This window comes from Acanthopagrus latus, chromosome 19 (assembly GCF_904848185.1).
Source record: "Acanthopagrus latus isolate v.2019 chromosome 19, fAcaLat1.1, whole genome shotgun sequence".
Classification (NCBI taxonomy): domain Eukaryota; kingdom Metazoa; phylum Chordata; class Actinopteri; order Spariformes; family Sparidae; genus Acanthopagrus; species Acanthopagrus latus.
In genome coordinates, this window is record NC_051057.1 from 6,715,132 (window position 1) to 6,733,520 (window position 18,389).

The 18,389-nt window shown below is 41.8% G+C and overlaps 1 protein-coding gene across 5 annotated transcripts in view; it reads right to left on the reverse strand.

The window, feature by feature from the left end:
• The window catches only part of LOC119008605 (partitioning defective 3 homolog), a 377,798-nt gene that overhangs the window by 120,370 nt on the left and 239,039 nt on the right, over positions 1-18,389 (reverse strand). For all 5 annotated transcript variants that reach the window (XM_037079110.1, XM_037079112.1, XM_037079111.1 and 2 more), the window contains one exon: positions 9,574-9,760. In XM_037079110.1, the coding sequence (XP_036935005.1) occupies positions 9,574-9,760 (187 nt within the window). The remainder of the gene's footprint in view (positions 1-9,573; positions 9,761-18,389) is intronic.

Below are 18,389 nucleotides of genomic sequence, written 5' to 3' on the forward strand. Positions count from 1 at the left end.
AAGGTGAGAACATCTTGCTATTTGAGGGGAGACGGGAGGGAGGAGATGCAGTGCCGCCAGAGTCTAATGAATGTTCCACGCATGAGAGGGCGCTGTCACAGGTTCTTTTGTTCTGCTGATGATCATACATTATGATCATGAAAGGTTGTTTGTATTTTTTACCTTTAGAAATACTTAAGGACACTGAAATGTGATCAAATGATTTGATGTGTACTGCACTTGCAAATGGAAAGCTTTTGTCCTTAGTTGGACATTATGATTATATGTTTGAAAGTGGAGTAGCGGGAAAGGAATTCTTTTTTTTTTTTTTTTTTTTTTTGTTATTGTATCATCCTGGAGCAGATGCTCCTTCAAGCACCTTTCAATATTTGTAATATCACTTAACAGCAGCTGCAGACGTGCTGGCACTTGTTTGCATGTAAACAATTCTTATTTGGGTTGTCAGCCCCATTTAACAAAGGAGCTGCTTCACGTGTCAGGAGGGACTGGCGTCAACATGTCACTTTGCTGTCGACCATACCTGACAATCCCAACTAAGATCAGACCGCCTCGCAGGACCAACTCTGGCTGACACAGGAAGAGAGGGAGGTGGGGCAAGAAGAGAGGAATGACAGCACAGATGTATAATTCATTTATTCATCATCCTTCGCTATTCTCCTCTCATCACTCCGAGCCCACAAAAAACCAGCCTGCCCTCGCTTTTTCTGTCTTCGCAAATGTCATCTGTCGGAGCATGACTGAGATGGTGCAGGAGAGAAAGGAGGCATTTTCAGCCTGAATTTAGATTTCCCTCACTCTTGCCGGCATTGTTGTTTTTTGTTTTTTTTTTTGGCGGGGGGGACAAATGAACGCACGTGTGATGCGTGACTGTTTGTGAGAAATTTGTGGGCAGTTAGAGTGAAGTTCAAAGGGACAGCCCAGTGGTGGTGTAAATTCACTCAGTAGGACATCAGATCTGTTGATTTAAGCTACGGCCCATTTTGACACTGCCTGCGTTTCTTCTCTGGTTCACGCAGAGCCATGACTAAAAGCCCAGGATGGGGATCTGAAGACAAATAGCCAATTGTGTCGCTTTGATCACCCCTGCAAGCCGGAGGTACTTGCTGTCGGGGCTTGCACCTAAGGTCTCCATATTCTCAGAAATAAAGGTTCCACATAGGTTTTTCCTGAAGGGCTGAGGATCTAACCAGAACCATCTGCTTCTGAGAAAACTTTTTTGAAAACCTTTTTTTTCAAAGGTTTCAAGGTTTCTATGTCAGACTGAGGGTTCCCAGCACCTTCACTTGCGAGTGTAGGGCAGTGACCATAACTATCTAAAGAGGTGGCAATGACTGTTAACTGTGCATTACTAGTTCCCTTTCTTGACTTGTGACTTGTGTCACATTATAGTCAAGCAAATCCTAACTGAGGACCTTTGTCACAGGTTGTTCCAGTTACATTAAGTAGTACACTATTCAGTTTTTTCACATTTATTAAGCCCAGCTGAAAATATGCTACTTATTGTACCAAAGGCAAAGCTAGAAGTAATCTGCTGGTCTACTTAAAGCTGACACACAAAGACTCACAGCTACTACAGTCCGTTAACAGAAATACAGCACTCAATTACAGATCTCATATTCACTTTCTACTGGCTATTAATTTTCCCGAAGGAATGCTTGTTGTAATGAGATATTGCTTTGAAAAGTCACTTTGCTCTGATCCAGATACTGCTTAAGCTCAAATTCAGTCGAGTGGTGGGAAGAAAAACTGATAGAAAGGATCTGGTTGAGTCTACAAATGGGAGACCCATACTGGGCTTGGATGACCACTGAATTACTTACTTTGCTCACACACTCACTGAAAATGTATTGGATATATGGAAATAAGAGGAAGCTTGAACATGTGACCGCCTCCCAGATAATTTCCTCCTCAGACCTCAGGCCTCTGTCCTATCCTTAACAATCGGCCCAATCCATTTGGATAATACACTCCTTCATCTCTCCTTCTTTAAATAGTGTTTAAAGCAATTTCCACCATACCGAGCAGATGCTTTCCTGCCCATTCAAAGTCCTCCCATCATCTAAAATTAACTAGCGCTGAGGATTGCTCACAGGCAAATCCACAGCTTTAACTTGCATATTACATCGACTTGTTCTTGTCGCCCTCGCAGGAAGTTAAATGTGTCAGACCTCACGTCAGCCTGCTCGCTAAGTGGTGGCTGCTAAAAGTCCTCCGTACTCGCATTTCACCATGATGACTTACGTCATTCTTTTAGACTTATTTTCCCCCCTTTTCTCAACTCCCAACAATTCTTATCCTCGTCTAAAAACAACCCCAAAAGGCAAGTCTGGTCCTACTTCTTAGAACAGTGCAGCTTGGTTTGATCGACTAGCTGGTGGTTCTGTGCATTAGCTTCAGCACCTCAGAGAGGGGCCAAGAGGTGGAGAGCGCTGCCCAGTAAGGTGCTTCTGAAATGGCTCTTCTGAGGTTTGGAGGAGGCCGATTCAGCTGACCGCATGGATGCATAGCTGGGCCAGGGAGCTTGGAGCTGTCTTCAATCATTGCATGAAGCCCTGCAGGAGAAGTCGATGCTGAACTGCTGGCAGGTGCACTTGTGGACACTAGATAGCTGAAATAAATTCTACATTTCAGAGGATAAAAAGGTGAACAGGGGGCCTTCCCTTCAATCTTTGTAACAATTTCTTAAACATGAATATGTGGGGAAAAAATGTGTCTCAGATCACCATTTCTATTGCACTCCCTTAATGGCACCTATAAAACATCAGGGTATAAAGACCGTAAAAGAAAATGGTTCATTCAGTGCCACGCAAAGCAGCAGCTGCACCTGTGATTTGCTGTAATCTCCTTTTAATTGTGATGAAGTTGCAGAGAGAGAGAGACATAGAGCGAGAGAACAGGATCAATTAAGACCTCTTTGTCCATCAGCTGACTCCTGCGTTAGACCGCCTCATTCATTCTCTGCCCGGTGAATGGGTGCTTTAATTGAGTTTTGCCACACAGACTTCTCCAGTCTGCTGAATGAGAGGGCGACGGACAAGCACCGGGCAGATGAGGACACTCTGGTTTCTGTGGCAAGAGTGTGTATGTGTGCGTGAGTGCGTGCATGTGTCTGTGTGTGTGCAGGTCACTTTGGCATGGCTCATGCTGAGATTCACCTGCATCCCTGTCACAGTGATGCAGCATGTAGGGGACACACAGACATAGTGCACAACACGGGAAGCCATAGATGAACACAATCAAGGTGAGCACAAAAATGAAAGCATGTATGACATGCTTGTAGCTATGGCACGCTACTGAGACACAGTAAATATTCATAAAGGCAGAGGGGACTATTAGCATTTAAGGACAGACTGCCTCCAATTAAAGTGTGTGTTTGTTTATGTGTGTGTGTGTGTGTGTGTGTGTGTGTGTGTGTGTGTGTGTGTGTGTGTGTGCTACCTGGTGTTAAAGTCAATGGCAATTTAAGTGGACATTTGAGATTATTAAAATAGTGTTAGTGTTTGTGTTTGTGTGTGTGTGTGTGTGCGTGTGTGTGTGTGTGTGTGCGTGCGTGCGTGCATGCGTGCATGCGTGCGTGCGTGTGTGTGTGTGTGTGTGTGTGTGTGTGTGTGCGTGCGTGTGTGTGTGCGCTTTTGTGTGCATGGACTACAGGGCTGTTTACTTTTATCTGTAGTTATGCGGATGCCTTATGGGAAAAGAAACAAAAAAATAAAAACACATGCTTAGTAGAGCACTTGCAATTCTTAGTTACATTACTGATGATAGAGACTATAAGAGAGTCAACTGAAGTAGGCAGTCTGCCTGCAATGTTAACTTGGAAGTTTGTTTGTTCATGTCTTTGCGGACCTTTTCCACTTTATATGTTAATTTGTGAAATTGTTTACCAGCCAATGTGTATCTAAAACACTCATGAGACTGAGTGCGTCTGTGCAGCGGCGTGTGTGTGTGTGTGTGTGTGTGTGTGTGTGTGTGTGTATGTGTGTGTGTGTGTGTGTGTGTGTGTGTTTGTGTTTTTGCGACTGGATGGGTGTGTATGTTTGTCTGGAGTCCTTTTCCATCTCTGCTGGTTGACAGACTGTGTCAGAGCTGCCTGGGAAATGATGTTCCCACCTGTGACATCTCACAAAGACAGAGAAGGACACAGTCTAGTTTCTCTCTCATTTGTGTCTGGTGCTGTCCATTTCTTGTCCCTCTCACTTTAATGAGAATTGACACCTATCCTCTATTCTGTCAGGTTTATCCAGTCGAGGGGCCAAACTATGGGGACAGTGGGAGTGTAGTTATTTCAGGGTTGTGATAGTGCTCCTAGTGGTCTGAGTGGGGAAGTGAGTTTTCTTTTTTCAAGGAAGTTTATTTAGTCCATCACACTTCATGAGGCCAGTCATAGATTTCTTAATATGTTTTGCTGCATGGGGACTGCAAAAGCATTTTGATTACACAAACACAAACTGACCCTTACACTGGACCTAGAGGTTAGGATATAACATATTACATACAGGGAGTGTTTCAACATTTACAGAGTTAAGTTTTAGACTTTGACAATGAGTGCAATGCCAAAAATCCCTCAAATGATTAATATTCATTGTTAACACCATCACAGTCATTGGTATATTCAAAAACCTATGGGCTTCCATTAGACAGCCATATAATCAAATCAATCATAAAAATAACATGTAATTGCACAAATTACACCATATTCATCACATCACCATTAGCATTAGCCTTAACTCCACATGTGTCTGTTCCTCCTGCCAGTGGTAAAATTGAATTCAGGTGGCATACAGGCCAGTAAGATAACAGTGGTTGGAACGGTAATAGCAGCCTGTGCGCCACAGGCTAGCTGGTATGAGTTAGTTCCTGGCTCTCAGTGATGCTGTTGAGTAACGCTTCCTAAACTTCAGATTGATGAGCATGCTGCAAACACCCCTTAGCTTTTTTTTCTGCACTTCAGTGCCAACTTAGAACACACTATATTCTCACCACCTACTCTCGCATAAATTAGGAGACTGAGTGTTCACTAAACGTAAGAAAATGCTGCAGTGCAAAGACAAGGTGTGCTTAAGGCAAAAACTGGCTTAGCTCAATTAGACCAGGAAGGGGCTTCTCTAGGGCTGTTTAAGTAATTTGAAAAATAACTTTACTTTTTGCCTTTCAAGTGCTTGTTATTGCATTGTTGTCATAGTACTGGGGAAAAATGGTAAATTTGAAGGTAAACACATATCTTGTTTTTCTACCCATAACCAGCTGAATGGCATATGAAGAAATATGAAATAACATATTTCTTCATTTTAAATAGTCTAAAACCAAATCAAATAGGCTATATGGAACAAATGGAATTGAGCTTTTTGCAAGTTTAACTATCCTCCATTGATACTGTTGTTTGTTCTGCTTTAAACATCCTACAAGGAGCCACACAAAATTAAAGTTTCTTGTAGTAGCTTTAATATTATTTTCATGCAAATATCAGATTAACTACAGAATGCGTACAGTTGTCTGCTGCTTTTATAAACATTAATACGCACCTGCACAAAAGTAGTTGTGGATGTGCGCGTATCATGCACAACTCCCTTTAACCAGCTTAATGAGGAGAAAAATACTGTGGGTTCAGAGTAAAAAAGCACAAGTAAGCAAAGCTGTCGGGAGGAGACTTCAAAGTCAAGTTGCTTTGCTTCAGTACTCTGTAGGTAAGAGGTTCACACTCCCTGTGGTGCTCTTACAAACTTCTCCTGAGCGAGGGACTTTGTGTTTTGTCTCGTTTAGATGTTACATTGTGAGGCAAGCTTGCAAATGCTTTCGAAAGCTGTTATTTTTGCCTCTGAGAGCCAAAGTTGGTGACATCTCGTGAGGATTAGATCAACTACCAAAGGGGGGCATTATTATGAAGAGGAAATATTTATACAGGCGTGTGTGCTGGTGCAGTGAAGTGGATGAGGATGTTGGCTTACAGCAGCTGTACGAGAGCTGATCTGATTCGTTATCACTGAGCATCTTTAAATGATATGATCTCTGACTTGTGAGATCTTTATTTTCAACTGATTGTAAAGACAACAGGCTTATTTGTGCACACTAACCATGTAAAAAAAAAGAAAAGTCGTGGACAGTTGGAGGAAATAAACACACCTTGAAGTGCTCTTTATCAACTGGTGGGATGAAAACCAGGTGGAGAGCAGAAACATTCCTTCTACATCTCAGATGAATCTGTTCGTATTAGGAGTTGCTGCGATCGCACACTGATTTGTGTTTCTGACACCGCTCCACATTCCAGTCCTGGGAGAAAACCCTTTCATCTTCTAATTTATCCAGATTATTCTGCGAAGCTCACACGAACCAATGCTTGTTATCTGTTTTACTGTAAATCATTTAGACGTGGCCCTTCCTGTTTGGCTTTGGATTCAGACTAATGAAGGAGAGAGAAGGAGGAGACAGACACCGCAAAGGGAATTATGTGGCGGGTCAGGACCCAATGCTCGGATGAACTTGGCGCAGATACGCAAAGTAATAATTTACGACCTTTATTTATCATGTGCAACCTGACGGAAGACATATGCTGGTTTCCATCACCTCCCTGAGTCACACTCACACACCCTTTACCCAGCACACTAGATTTAAACAGTGCAAACACAGCTTTCTACAGCCGGCTGGATTAACTGTACCATCTTGAACTAACTTCAATTCAAGCTAATATCACCAAGCTCAAAACTACCACCTCTGAGCTGGTGCAGGTATTAATAATACTAATAAAACAGTCTGTAATACAGCAGCAACAAATAAAAGCTCAGATTACTGTACATTACCATTTTAATAGAGATCTAAAAGCATGGGGTTGTAATATTTATAGCCAGTTTTATGTTCATTTCAGGCCTGTAAAGCTGATGTGGTGCAACAAAGATTCATAACAACAGGACGGCTCTAAGTATCTGAAAGAGAAAGCAAGACAGGCCTACGTCTTCACATAGCACACACATGCACACACACACACACACACACACACACACACACACACACACACACACTCACACTCACACTCACACTCACAGAACACACGCCCGTTAGATATTGACTAGGGATGTGTGGGGGAAAAAAGTAGGTCAATTTATGTGTCTTGTGTGAGATGGGATTTCTGCCTCTGAAACAACCATTTACACTGGGGGTCTACACACAGTCACATCCTAACACTATGGGGTAACATTCAGCAGAAATCTGGTGAGAAGACTGAAACCAGGGGAGAGATGAGAATGCATGTTCATAAAATTCTGCAAGAGGGAAAATGAAGAAGAGGGGAAAAAAGCGTGAGTATATTACAAACAGGGAGGGTCCTTTTAATTGATTTCTGTTTACATCAGTCATTACTCACCTTATAATAACCACTACCAGATGCCTAAATGACCTTCTGATTACTCCTACATTAATAGAGTGAAGTAAACCGAGATTAAATTAATTTCACAAGCAACTGACTTGCTATTCCGTGTGAACAAAGTTACATCCAGAAGAAATAAATTAATAAAAGGTAATTAAAGGAGAAGAGAAAGAGGAAATAAGAAGTTGTTAATTTCCAGTGGGTGAGAAAAAGGATAGGAAGCCTGAATTAAGACATTTTTTGCAAGCTAACCAGCCACTTTTGTGCTTTGTGTATGCACTGTACGTGTATAGCCACGGCCTTGGTATGGCCCCGCCCTCATGGAGAAGAGAAGGCTGAATAATAGTGGAGGCCAGGGGGTGAGACTTTCACAGCTCTGCACAATACATATTCAATACGTACGGGGCCCTGGCTGAGCTGTTGCAAGAGCTAAATTAAAAAGTTACAGTTCCAATACATTGGAGTCTGGCTGACCCACATCCCCTGCTGGCTCAGTACGCCTGGTACGCTGTGTGTATGTGTATGTGTGTGCCTTTGTGTGTTGAAGGATGTTGGGGGCACTTGAAATGGGAAATGAGAAACAGTTAAAGTCAGTCAGAATGGGTATACACACTTGGTGCATTTAAGCAGCTGTTAGCATTTGAGTAAAAGAGAATGTGTGCCCGATGTGTGTGTGCGTGTGTGTGTGACTGTGAGGACATGAATTATTCACAATAACCCTAAGGCAGTGGTATATAGCACACTTCTGCCTTGTGTGCACACGTCATGCACGTGTATGTGGCTGCCTGTGTGTAAATGCAGTGAGTTAGTCTGAGTGCTATCCAACCATATGCTGTGGACCTAATCCACTATGACAAACCTCTGACATCACGTGAACAACGGGCATCCTGAGCAAATCTACTCATTCATAATAAATGAGAGGGATAGGGGGCGGGGAGTAGCGTGTCTCTAGGGAAAAAAAATATAAAAATACTTAAAAAAGAAATAAATCATGCATCGCTATACTTGGCAACCAGCATTTCACCTTGATAAAGAAAAAAAACAATATTTTGTAGTCCACCATTGTACATGTGACCTCAACCAGCCAATCAGAAGAAAGAATAACAATCCTCATAAAATGACAAAACCACCCACTTATGAATAGAAAAGGGTAATCTAAGAGTAAGAAACAACCTCCATTTAGTGGAAGAGCAGCAGTGCTCAGAGGAGAACAAGGACATGACTGGATGGCTTGTCTTTACATTTTCTGTACCTGAACTCTGCAATCATAAAATAAATGCCATACGTAATTTCAGAGTGAGTGATTATAGCTTTAACATCCTGCACTAAAAGGAAGCCTTTGGAAATGATAAAAGAAAAAAAAAAAAAAAAAAGACAGTCGCATTTTAAAACATCAGTACAGCAGCACAAATCTCCCCGGGTCTGTGGAGGTTTTCTCTGCTAAACCGGCTGAGTCTCTAAAGAGACTTAGTTCTTTCCCAAAAGGTTGATGAGTCCTGGCTTCATATTTTATTACGAGCTTGCTTCAGTTGGGACAGAGTGGTGTGCTGAAATCCCAAAGGTGGTTGGGGTTGGACATGTGGAGGTATGGCATGAGACCCGGGAATTTTTTTTTTTTTTTTTTTAACTCACGGTCTGCCTGGTCCTGGGTCATCCATTATTCAACACACACACATACAATCACAGCCACATGGTCTTACACAACTGCATATTTGCCCAAAAGCTGCCCACATTTCGGCATTCTAAATGCAGCACTGATGCAAAATGCATTACTTTTCCATAACAGACTTAAAAATATAATTTCCTGGTTTGTTAAGGAAGACATCAGCTTCACTCCACCAAGAAAAGCCATCAGACAATGTTACATATGTGGCCAATAATTTGCAATAACTGAAAATTAATCATTATACTGCATTTTCCTGTAAAATTACATATCTGGATTATTTTTCACCCATTTTTGCAGAATATTAAACTAGACATCCGATTTTCTGGTTCGTCCATCGGTTTGGAAAAAACACTCTTCTCACCACCACACAGTCCAGACATTTAATGAACAGCAGATCCAATGTGAATGAGATAAGTTTGGTTACTCACATATATATATATACACACTATATACACATACACACACATATATATATACAGGGCTAGTTTGAAGTTTATCAAGCCATAAATAATTCAGCCCACTCCACCACACAAAAAAACTTGCTGCTCACCATTCGTTCTGACTGGGCAGCTCATGGATCCAGGCCACCGGGGGGTCTCCCACGAAGCCCATGTCATCGTGGGAACTGGTGGAGGATTGGTCGGAGAGGTGGGCAGGAAGCAGAGGCGGCCTATCATCTTCGATCATCACTATGTCATCCTGCGGCATGTTCACAGTCGGAGAGAGCTGGTAGTTACCTGAAACCAGAGATACCAGAGATTAGACCGTACGCATGACTACATTTATGTGTACGAGTTGATACAATGCCTATATGTCATTAATACCCAAGGTTGTTTATACATCCAATTAGTGTGTTCTGATAACAAGTGAGAAAAAATGTGATTTTGAAAAAAAAAAGTCTACATGCTGAAGCCAAATTAACACATACATACGCACACACACACACACACACACACACACACACACACACACACACACACACACACACACACACACACACACACACACACACACACTCTCACTCTCTCTCTCTCCTGTGTGAACACGATAATTTTTATCTTCATTTAGTAATTAACAAGATAATACTGTATACAGAGATAACTTTGGCTGAGATAATTGCACTTGATTTTCACATCAGGGCATGTCTGAAGGACACCCAACAATTCTCAAAATGGGTAAATAACAGCGCTTATCAGGTGTAATTTGGAAATGCTCCACGCATACAAATACATTTCTTGACCAGACAATATTCGCTAAACTGTAGCAGGCTCTGAACACTAATGAAAATACACAAAACTAGATTAGAATAACTGGGAAAAGTAACGATCCAGATACACAAAATGACAGGCTCCTTTAAACTTCAATTTCACCATCGAAAAGTTCTAGACCTGACTGGTTTTATCCATTCCCCTTCACTCTGCTCCAAGGACAAATATGAGCAGAAGAAGAGCTCCCCTGATCTGTATTCTGTCCTGGCTGACCATCCCCGCTGAGGACTTTTTTGAATCGCTCCTTTGCTGCTCCTCAGGAGTCAAAGTCAATGGGGAATGTGCTGCCATTGCCGGCACTCAGCTCCAAGGGCAGAAGGAGGGCTGTTCAGTGGCATGAGAAGTGGCATTACAATACAGGGGTGCAAGATTCACTCATGCCAGTGCATGACTTGATTACGGAGGTAGATGCATTTAAAAAAAAAAGTAATCAAAGTCAAGACGAATGACAGACTCAGGCTTTAATCACACACCTGCTTACTATTAGACAAAGGTTTACAGAAATGCCGGACTTCCTGGTCTTTGCTTTTGTTTCCATTATCGGAGGGCTGCTTCGCAAATCTAATAGCTTAGGAACAATTGTGTGTAATCACTAACAGCAGACAACAATATTTACCCTGGCAGGATCCCAACATGAATCTGAGAGGCATTTAATTTTACTGGGGCCCGACGAATGATAAATGCGTAGTGTGGAAGTAAATCTGAGCAGCAATCAACGCGGCAATGAGGTGTATAGTTTAGTTATTTGCAGAGAAAAAAAATAATAAAATAAAGAAAAACAAAGACACAAAACAGCTGTGCAGGGGAGAACAGAAAACAAGGTGGGTTTAGAAAAGCCCAGCCCGATGAACTCATAAAACAAACAGGACACCAAGCAGACAGTGTATAGATGTGTATAGGGTTTCATATGTGCCAGGAGTCTTATCAGTGGCATGTGACAAAAGAGATTTATTGCTCTACATGTGAATATACACTCCAAACCAAGGCTTCAAATGCAGTGAAGCAACTAGCAATAATACCACCAATGTGTTTATTTTGCAATCATTTATTTTAGCTTACAAGCATGATTTTTAAAAATTATTTAACAAATCCCAACAAATCCCTCTGATAATTAATTTAGTAAAGGACAAGTTGCTTTATAACCTGGCTGGAAAACTTCCCCAAACAGCTGCCTCTGTACTACACATCTGTTAATTGATTCTTTTAGAGAGCCTCATCCATTTGTCTATGGACCGCTCATCTAAACCAGTTAAGATGGCTGCCAACACTGTACAGGTGAAATGAAGGCCATTTCTCACTTGGGCAGCTTGACAGAGAACCATGGGTAATTGAATTCCCCCTGTACTGTAAATCAGCAAGCCGGGAGTAATGACAGCTTAAAACTCCAGCAAGTTGGACAAAGCTAAACCTATCACCTTCATAACAGGCAGACCAAGTAGTTGAAAGTGAAATCATGGATGTGTGTCAATATTCATATTTGTGTTAAAATTGTTATATTGTGAAATTCACATTTTTCTATGTTTCTAATTTGATTTGATTTGTAATAGATGCTAGTGAAACGATATACTGTAAGTGGAGTTCTGAGTTATTGTTAGTTAATCTAGTTTTGGTGAACATTTCTTTTTAAAATTCCTCAGCTTTAATGACATCACATGATGGTTTGAAATGCATATCGGGTTAAAAAAAAAAGGCACATTTACTAATCCTAGATAACAAAACTGCACCAGACATCCTCATCCGGCACACATACCACGTGGAATGATGGCATTTGTTTGCCTGATCGGAGCAGAAGGGTCAGCAGCATTCACCTGTGCTTCTCCAACTATCTCTCCACCTGCATCTCATGCCCTTGTCTGTTTAATTTGTTCAGTTCAGTATTGGTTGAGTTGTCTGTTCTGGATTTTATTTTGTTCTGTCCGACTAGATTCGGTGTACTATGCTGTCAAGTGTACCTTATCATCTATACAGTAGTTCCAGTTTGTCCTCCGAGTACAGCTCTTAAGGAAGTTCTCATGTACTTCCCAAATGATTTCCCTCCTCTGTTGTCAATGTCTGTGTTTTACCCTCAATTTAGCAGTAAGTCACAGTATCAATAAGAAGTGCTATGCAATTCTTTATTTACAGTGACCATCCTGCAGTGACCCCTACTGACAACTGTTTAACACAGTGTGTAAATCTGTTTACAGTTCATTGCAATAATTTATGGGCTATCTAAAAAAAATATTTCCCCCTTCTGATGCAACAACGTCAGCACCTGTGGTCAAAGTGTAACATTCAGGGTCAGGTTAACTTGGGGACAAGATTATATCCATCTACTTCTTAAAAGTCCAAAAGCAAGCGAATCAGAACAAGAGGACAGAGTGTCCACTTGCTGTACGAGCATGTTTGCTGTGTTGTTTCTACTTTCTGTTGCCAGTGGACAGTGTGATATGATATTTCTAAACGTATGGATTTTAAACAAATAACAGGTATTTCTATAAGTAAACAGTGGTGCTGTACAAAAAAATCAATAGTGCTGCTAGACTGAGGAATACATATAAGTACCGACATACATATAACATTCCTTCTCAATGCTTCAGTATGAAAACAGCGGCTGATGTGTTGGCATGTCTCCAACAGCTGCTGATGCAATTAAAAATAGACCCTCTTCACGGCAGACATTTTGACTTGTCAAAGCAGGAAAACCACAGGTGTGACTAACAACGTTAACAATGGCTCTGTTCTATTCAGTTTCCAAGGAAGTCATGTCAGTGAGTCAGTCTGTCATGCAAAACGCCTATGGGTGACATGTCTCAATCACCCGGGTAAGTATTTTACAAGAATATCCTTCTGCCTGGCATCTGTTGGAACAGCAGCACAAACACCAGTGACTAATTAAATCACAGTTGTGTTATACGTCCATGAATCTCACCGGCAGAGGCCATACCATGGCATCTGAGGGTGCCAGAGGAAGTGCCATTGATAGCAGCCACTGCCACTCTCTGAGCCAGACCTTGCTGAAGGACAGTGTGTAAGGGTGTGAGGATAGATAGTCACGTATGCACATTTATATCGTGCAGCAACCCCTCTTTTACTTTCCCTCAGCTAGTAGGTAGAGTTACCTCTCGGTTGCATCAGCGACACTCAGAATTTCACTACAGTAGAGGTGGTGGAGAGGACACACAGTGTTGGTGGTAGTTTAATGGGAAGTTTCCTCAAACGAAGCTTTGTAAAAGGTTTGGTGTGCATTTCAATACACAGCGCATGGACACAAGGCTTGTTTGAATTTACAATGTGCACTCCTAAAAACAATACATGACTAACAGTCACCTTCCATTCACTCATGTCAGCAGACCATTATTACTGACACAGGACATGGTTCCAATTAAAAACTTTGCACGTTTCCCCTCTCCTAGCTTTATGAAACATCTCCAGTCAGGACCTCTTGACACAAGTGGCCAGTTCTGCAGATGAAGAGTTGCTAAAGTCATTCCACTTATCTCTTTGCGAAGTAGCTAAAGTACACACATACTTAACCGATAAATGGCTAGAGGACAGGTATGGCGAAGGCTGCGCTGATGATTTGAAAGGTGAAAATAATTAGAGAAACTGCAGCACTTGCTTTTCCAAAACTGTCAGCATAATGAGTATAGTGGGAAAACTCCAACTCACCGCTAGTACTTACTGTAGCATGAGGCAACTCATGACTAAAACAGCTAAACTGGGAAGATGGAGCAGACAAAAGTACAGCAGACTTGAAAAGACTGAGTGAAAATGACACTTGGGAGGGGTATATTTTTACGGCTTCTTGGCTCATAAAACTGGGGAGAAAAAAAGTGAAAAACAAAAGGTAAAGTGGTGGAACAAGCGAGATCTGGAGAGCAGAGAGGACTTTTCAGCACCTCAGTGGTGTTTCTGGCGCAGCGCGGTGCAGATGGAGCTGCTCACTCACTGTTTTAACACACTTTGCTTTCAACAGCTCCACACAGTCGGTGACAAGGGGAAAAAGGGGGCAGGTGACTGAACCATCAGAGACACTTCTCTACCAGCCAGCCAGACTGACAGACAATGCTGGAGCTCAAACTAGCTGATGACTAAGGCAGATGAAAGTCAAGGTCAGTCATTATGGGGACACGATTGTTAATGTAAACAAGTGCTGATGAAATAATGAGGGAACACATTCTCATCTCTGTTTTTTATTTTTTTATTTTATCATTTCACTCAGGGAAGGTCATCTGAGCTTATTGTTGAAACACTTCTTAGCGGTTGCTCTGCCTAATGGCACCACAGCAAAACAACCACAGGCATCTAAACCTGAGCGCTATGAATGCAATTACTGTTTTCACCAAACCCCAGAACTGCTATCTTGGCCAGAATCGAAAAGCTGTTATTCAGTCTGTGATGACCTCGGCAATCCTCGAAACACTGGGGCCTTTCATGCACTCAGTTTGTCGAATAAAAGCAAAAGAAAAGAAAGAAATGAAAAAAAAAAAGAATATCAAGATGGCATCGCACATGAATCAGCAGTCACACACATATCTTCGAGACATGTATGCGAGGTCACATGGGGATAGATAATACTCCAATTATGATGCTGGTTCACAGAAGCTGGTCTTACAAGTTCAGCTGAGCAAAGAGTTCACTGGCAACATGATTGGGCAATGGAGGCCTTTATCACACTGCGATTAAAGATAATCTCTCATGAGTTATGCTGACAAAAGCAGACACTTCCCAGTGCCTTGGCAGCCACCACTACACTGAACACCCTGCTCAAACACAAGTTGTTGGTGGGGTTTCTATAGTAATAGAAGAATCACAGTTAACAGCTGAAACATATTGCAGTCAAAGTGATTATAGTGGCTATTCATTTTAATGATAGAACATAAAATGTTATTGTTTGTAGTCCATAAACAAAATATTTTCAAGGTGGAAAAATAACAAATACTGTGCATGAATTAACTGAGCTTTAACACATAGACATGATAGTCATGGAAATTCTATTAAATCGTATCATCAGTGAAAGTAAGATGTTTTCATAACTGCACTGGGGCATACGCAGCCCTCTCGCCAGCGTGTGGAAGCTATTCCCTGATACTGAAGCAGAGATGTTCTTCCTGCCTCTGGCACAGAGTGAAGACAGAGACAGATTAGCTCTCTGGCTCAAAAGGCCACCTGGCTGCATCCATCCAAACGGATCAGAGCTGCTCTCTCCTCTTTCTCCGCCCTCTGACCAAGCGTTGCCCGCTGAAACATTGAGCTGTAAGGTGAGAGGTCACGCTAATAGCCCCACTTCATCTTCTTTCTACTACAAGATTTCCTCCATCTCTGTCCATCACATACTCATACACTTTCCTCTTCTCTCTCCTCTCTCTCTTCCTCTCCTCCCTTCAGTGACACTTTGGCCTATTGATCTGACTGCAGGAGAGATCATTTGCTGATCCGCGCTGCCACGGCTATCAGGCCCATGCATGGATTGCAGCCGGTAATCATTCTAAGTACACGGTGGTAAAAACCAAAGACTTATGCTCGCCATGGGACACAGGTGACCTTCTTCTAAGAGTGCCTCCACACCTGTAGTTCGGTTTATTTTGTTCAGACCAAGAGCTGCGATGTTGCATTTCAGTTCTGGTCAATGATCGTGTGGGGAAGTCCAATGGGGACCGAAAGCAGGTTGTTAGATTTCATGATGGTAATAATGACAAACAGGTGGATACGACGAAGAAAAGAGGATCAGTATTATTACAGAGGGCATCAATGCAGGATCACCATGTCACACACTTTTGAAGGGATAGGATGAAGCACACAGAAGATACAAGTACAACAAGACACTAATAATGCTTCCTGAACAGTTCACAACCAGTAGATGTTTTTTCTCAGACTTTAGCTTTTTAAATCATGCTATAATCACATATCTCCTTTCATATAATATGATTGGTCTGGCTGCTTTCACACTACAAACAAACGTGCCTTTCAAGACGTCTCGGCCCATCTGTTTGGCCTTTCACACCAGCGCAAATTAACTGAAGTAAATGGAGTTCATTTTAATTGTTTAATTGTGTATTTTCAGCACAGAGTATATACACACACACACACACACGCACACACACACACATACACACACACACACACACACACACACACACACACACACACAGAACAAAATTAGAAAAATAAAGTCAGACTAACCTAAGAAACTGTAACTTTATGGGGTATAGTTATACTAATGGAAGCTATTGAGCTACATGTCAAGGCAGTATGAAGGTCTGGAACATTTTAAACCAAATAACTGATGTTTCATGTGGTAAACCTCATTCAGACCAGACAAATCCCACTCGTCTGTTCTGCCTGCTATGTGCTTCTTCCAGACACAAACTCAAATGTATCACATCACAATATTACATGAATTCAGTTTATATGCAGCGTTATCGACCTGCACACCCACGCAGGTGTTTTCACTTACTTTGGTTAATTAGACTTCTGCTCAGGTTGGAGTACTGCCGAGTTATACAGTACTTGGATTATGCGAGGTCACAAAACTTCATGGACCAATAAGAATGATGGAGAGTTTTCTCAACCTAGCAGGTCATACAGATAAAATCAAGCACAGTCTGTGCACACCTACACAGTCTAGGAAGAGGTCTAATTAGGGAGATACACCTGTGTGGTTAAACTATGAGGTTCTAAATAGAAATGATGTTCTTACATAACTGTATCTTATTATTATAACTGCATTTTACCCTAATGCCAAGGGCTAATGGAATTTATACTTTAATCGAATTGGTATATTTTTCTATACTTAATATTCCGTGCCTCGCACTTGGAAAAGATTTATCATCAACATATCAATTTTGATGAAACACATATGAAATGAAATACATGATTCAGTTTAATGTCATTAGTAATACATTTTTGTGTGAATGTGAATTAAAATCGCATCACAGTTTAAATAGTTGTTATTGAAGATTACATGTGTTTCAAAAGTTTCAAAACAATGTGTGAAAAAAAAAATCTTGTGGTAAATATGCTTCGTTTTGGTCAGATGATCACAGTGATTAACTGCAGTACAGTACAGCAAGGAAAGTTCCTGCCTAACACCATGTCTGTCTCTGTCATTTTCTCACTGAGTCAAGTCTGAACTCCAAATTAAAGGGAGGTTCACTCTGCCTTATCTCCTGCACTGATGGCTGAGCATACAGAGAGGATGAGTCAGCAGACTGAAATGCTAAAAGTTGAGGGGACAGTGCTGTCAAGTTCGGGGAAGACTATCCCAATTTAACACCATTAAGAAAAACTATTGTGTCTGGGAGCACTCAGAGATCAGTGTGTTCATGTTAGTCTATGTTTGTGTTTGTGCATGTGTGTGTGAATGCGAGTGTTTGCGCTTGTACTTTCCACCTTTTAATGAATAAATGTCCTTGTTATGATCGAAAAATCATCCAAAGTGACAAAACTTTGCTGTTCCACACTTCTTTCAGTGACTCATTTTGGATTGTGCTCAATGTGTGTCTACAGTATTTTGCACTGTCACCTGCACTGCACACATTACATCCTGTGAACACCTACTTTCCTGTGTGATAACAGCGTGAGTCCGCTTTCCTGGTTCCCACCTCCAGGCCAACCCCACCCCTCTGTCGCTCCTGCGCCTGTGCTGTATGTGCATTCTGACTGAGGCACTCTGCCAAACAGCCTTACACACAGAAAGCGTTGGTCCGCGGGCCTCAATTTTCACCCCAGCGTGTGGACGTGCACCCAGTGGCACTTTTCAATTAGACAGACCGGAAGGTGAAGCCGGGCGTGATCCCGACGACCTTTGTGTCAAACCCTGACTGTCACTATCACACTGTGAGCATGGAGGAGATTTTACTCTGTTCCATATTTTCTTCTATTTAATTCACCTTTTCATCTTTTGTTTCGTTCTGTTTTTACATCTTTGGGAATTCATCTCTGCCAATTCTTGATCCTTTCACCCCCGAAGGACAAAAGCAAGGTGGGGATGGAAGGAAATCAGGAGAGGAAGAAGAAAAGTGCCAGGAACTCATTTTATGTGTGCAGGGAGTCAAGCAGAACAAGTTCTATCTTCACCACCTGCTAGCTGTGGATTCAGCCTCTGGCCATGATG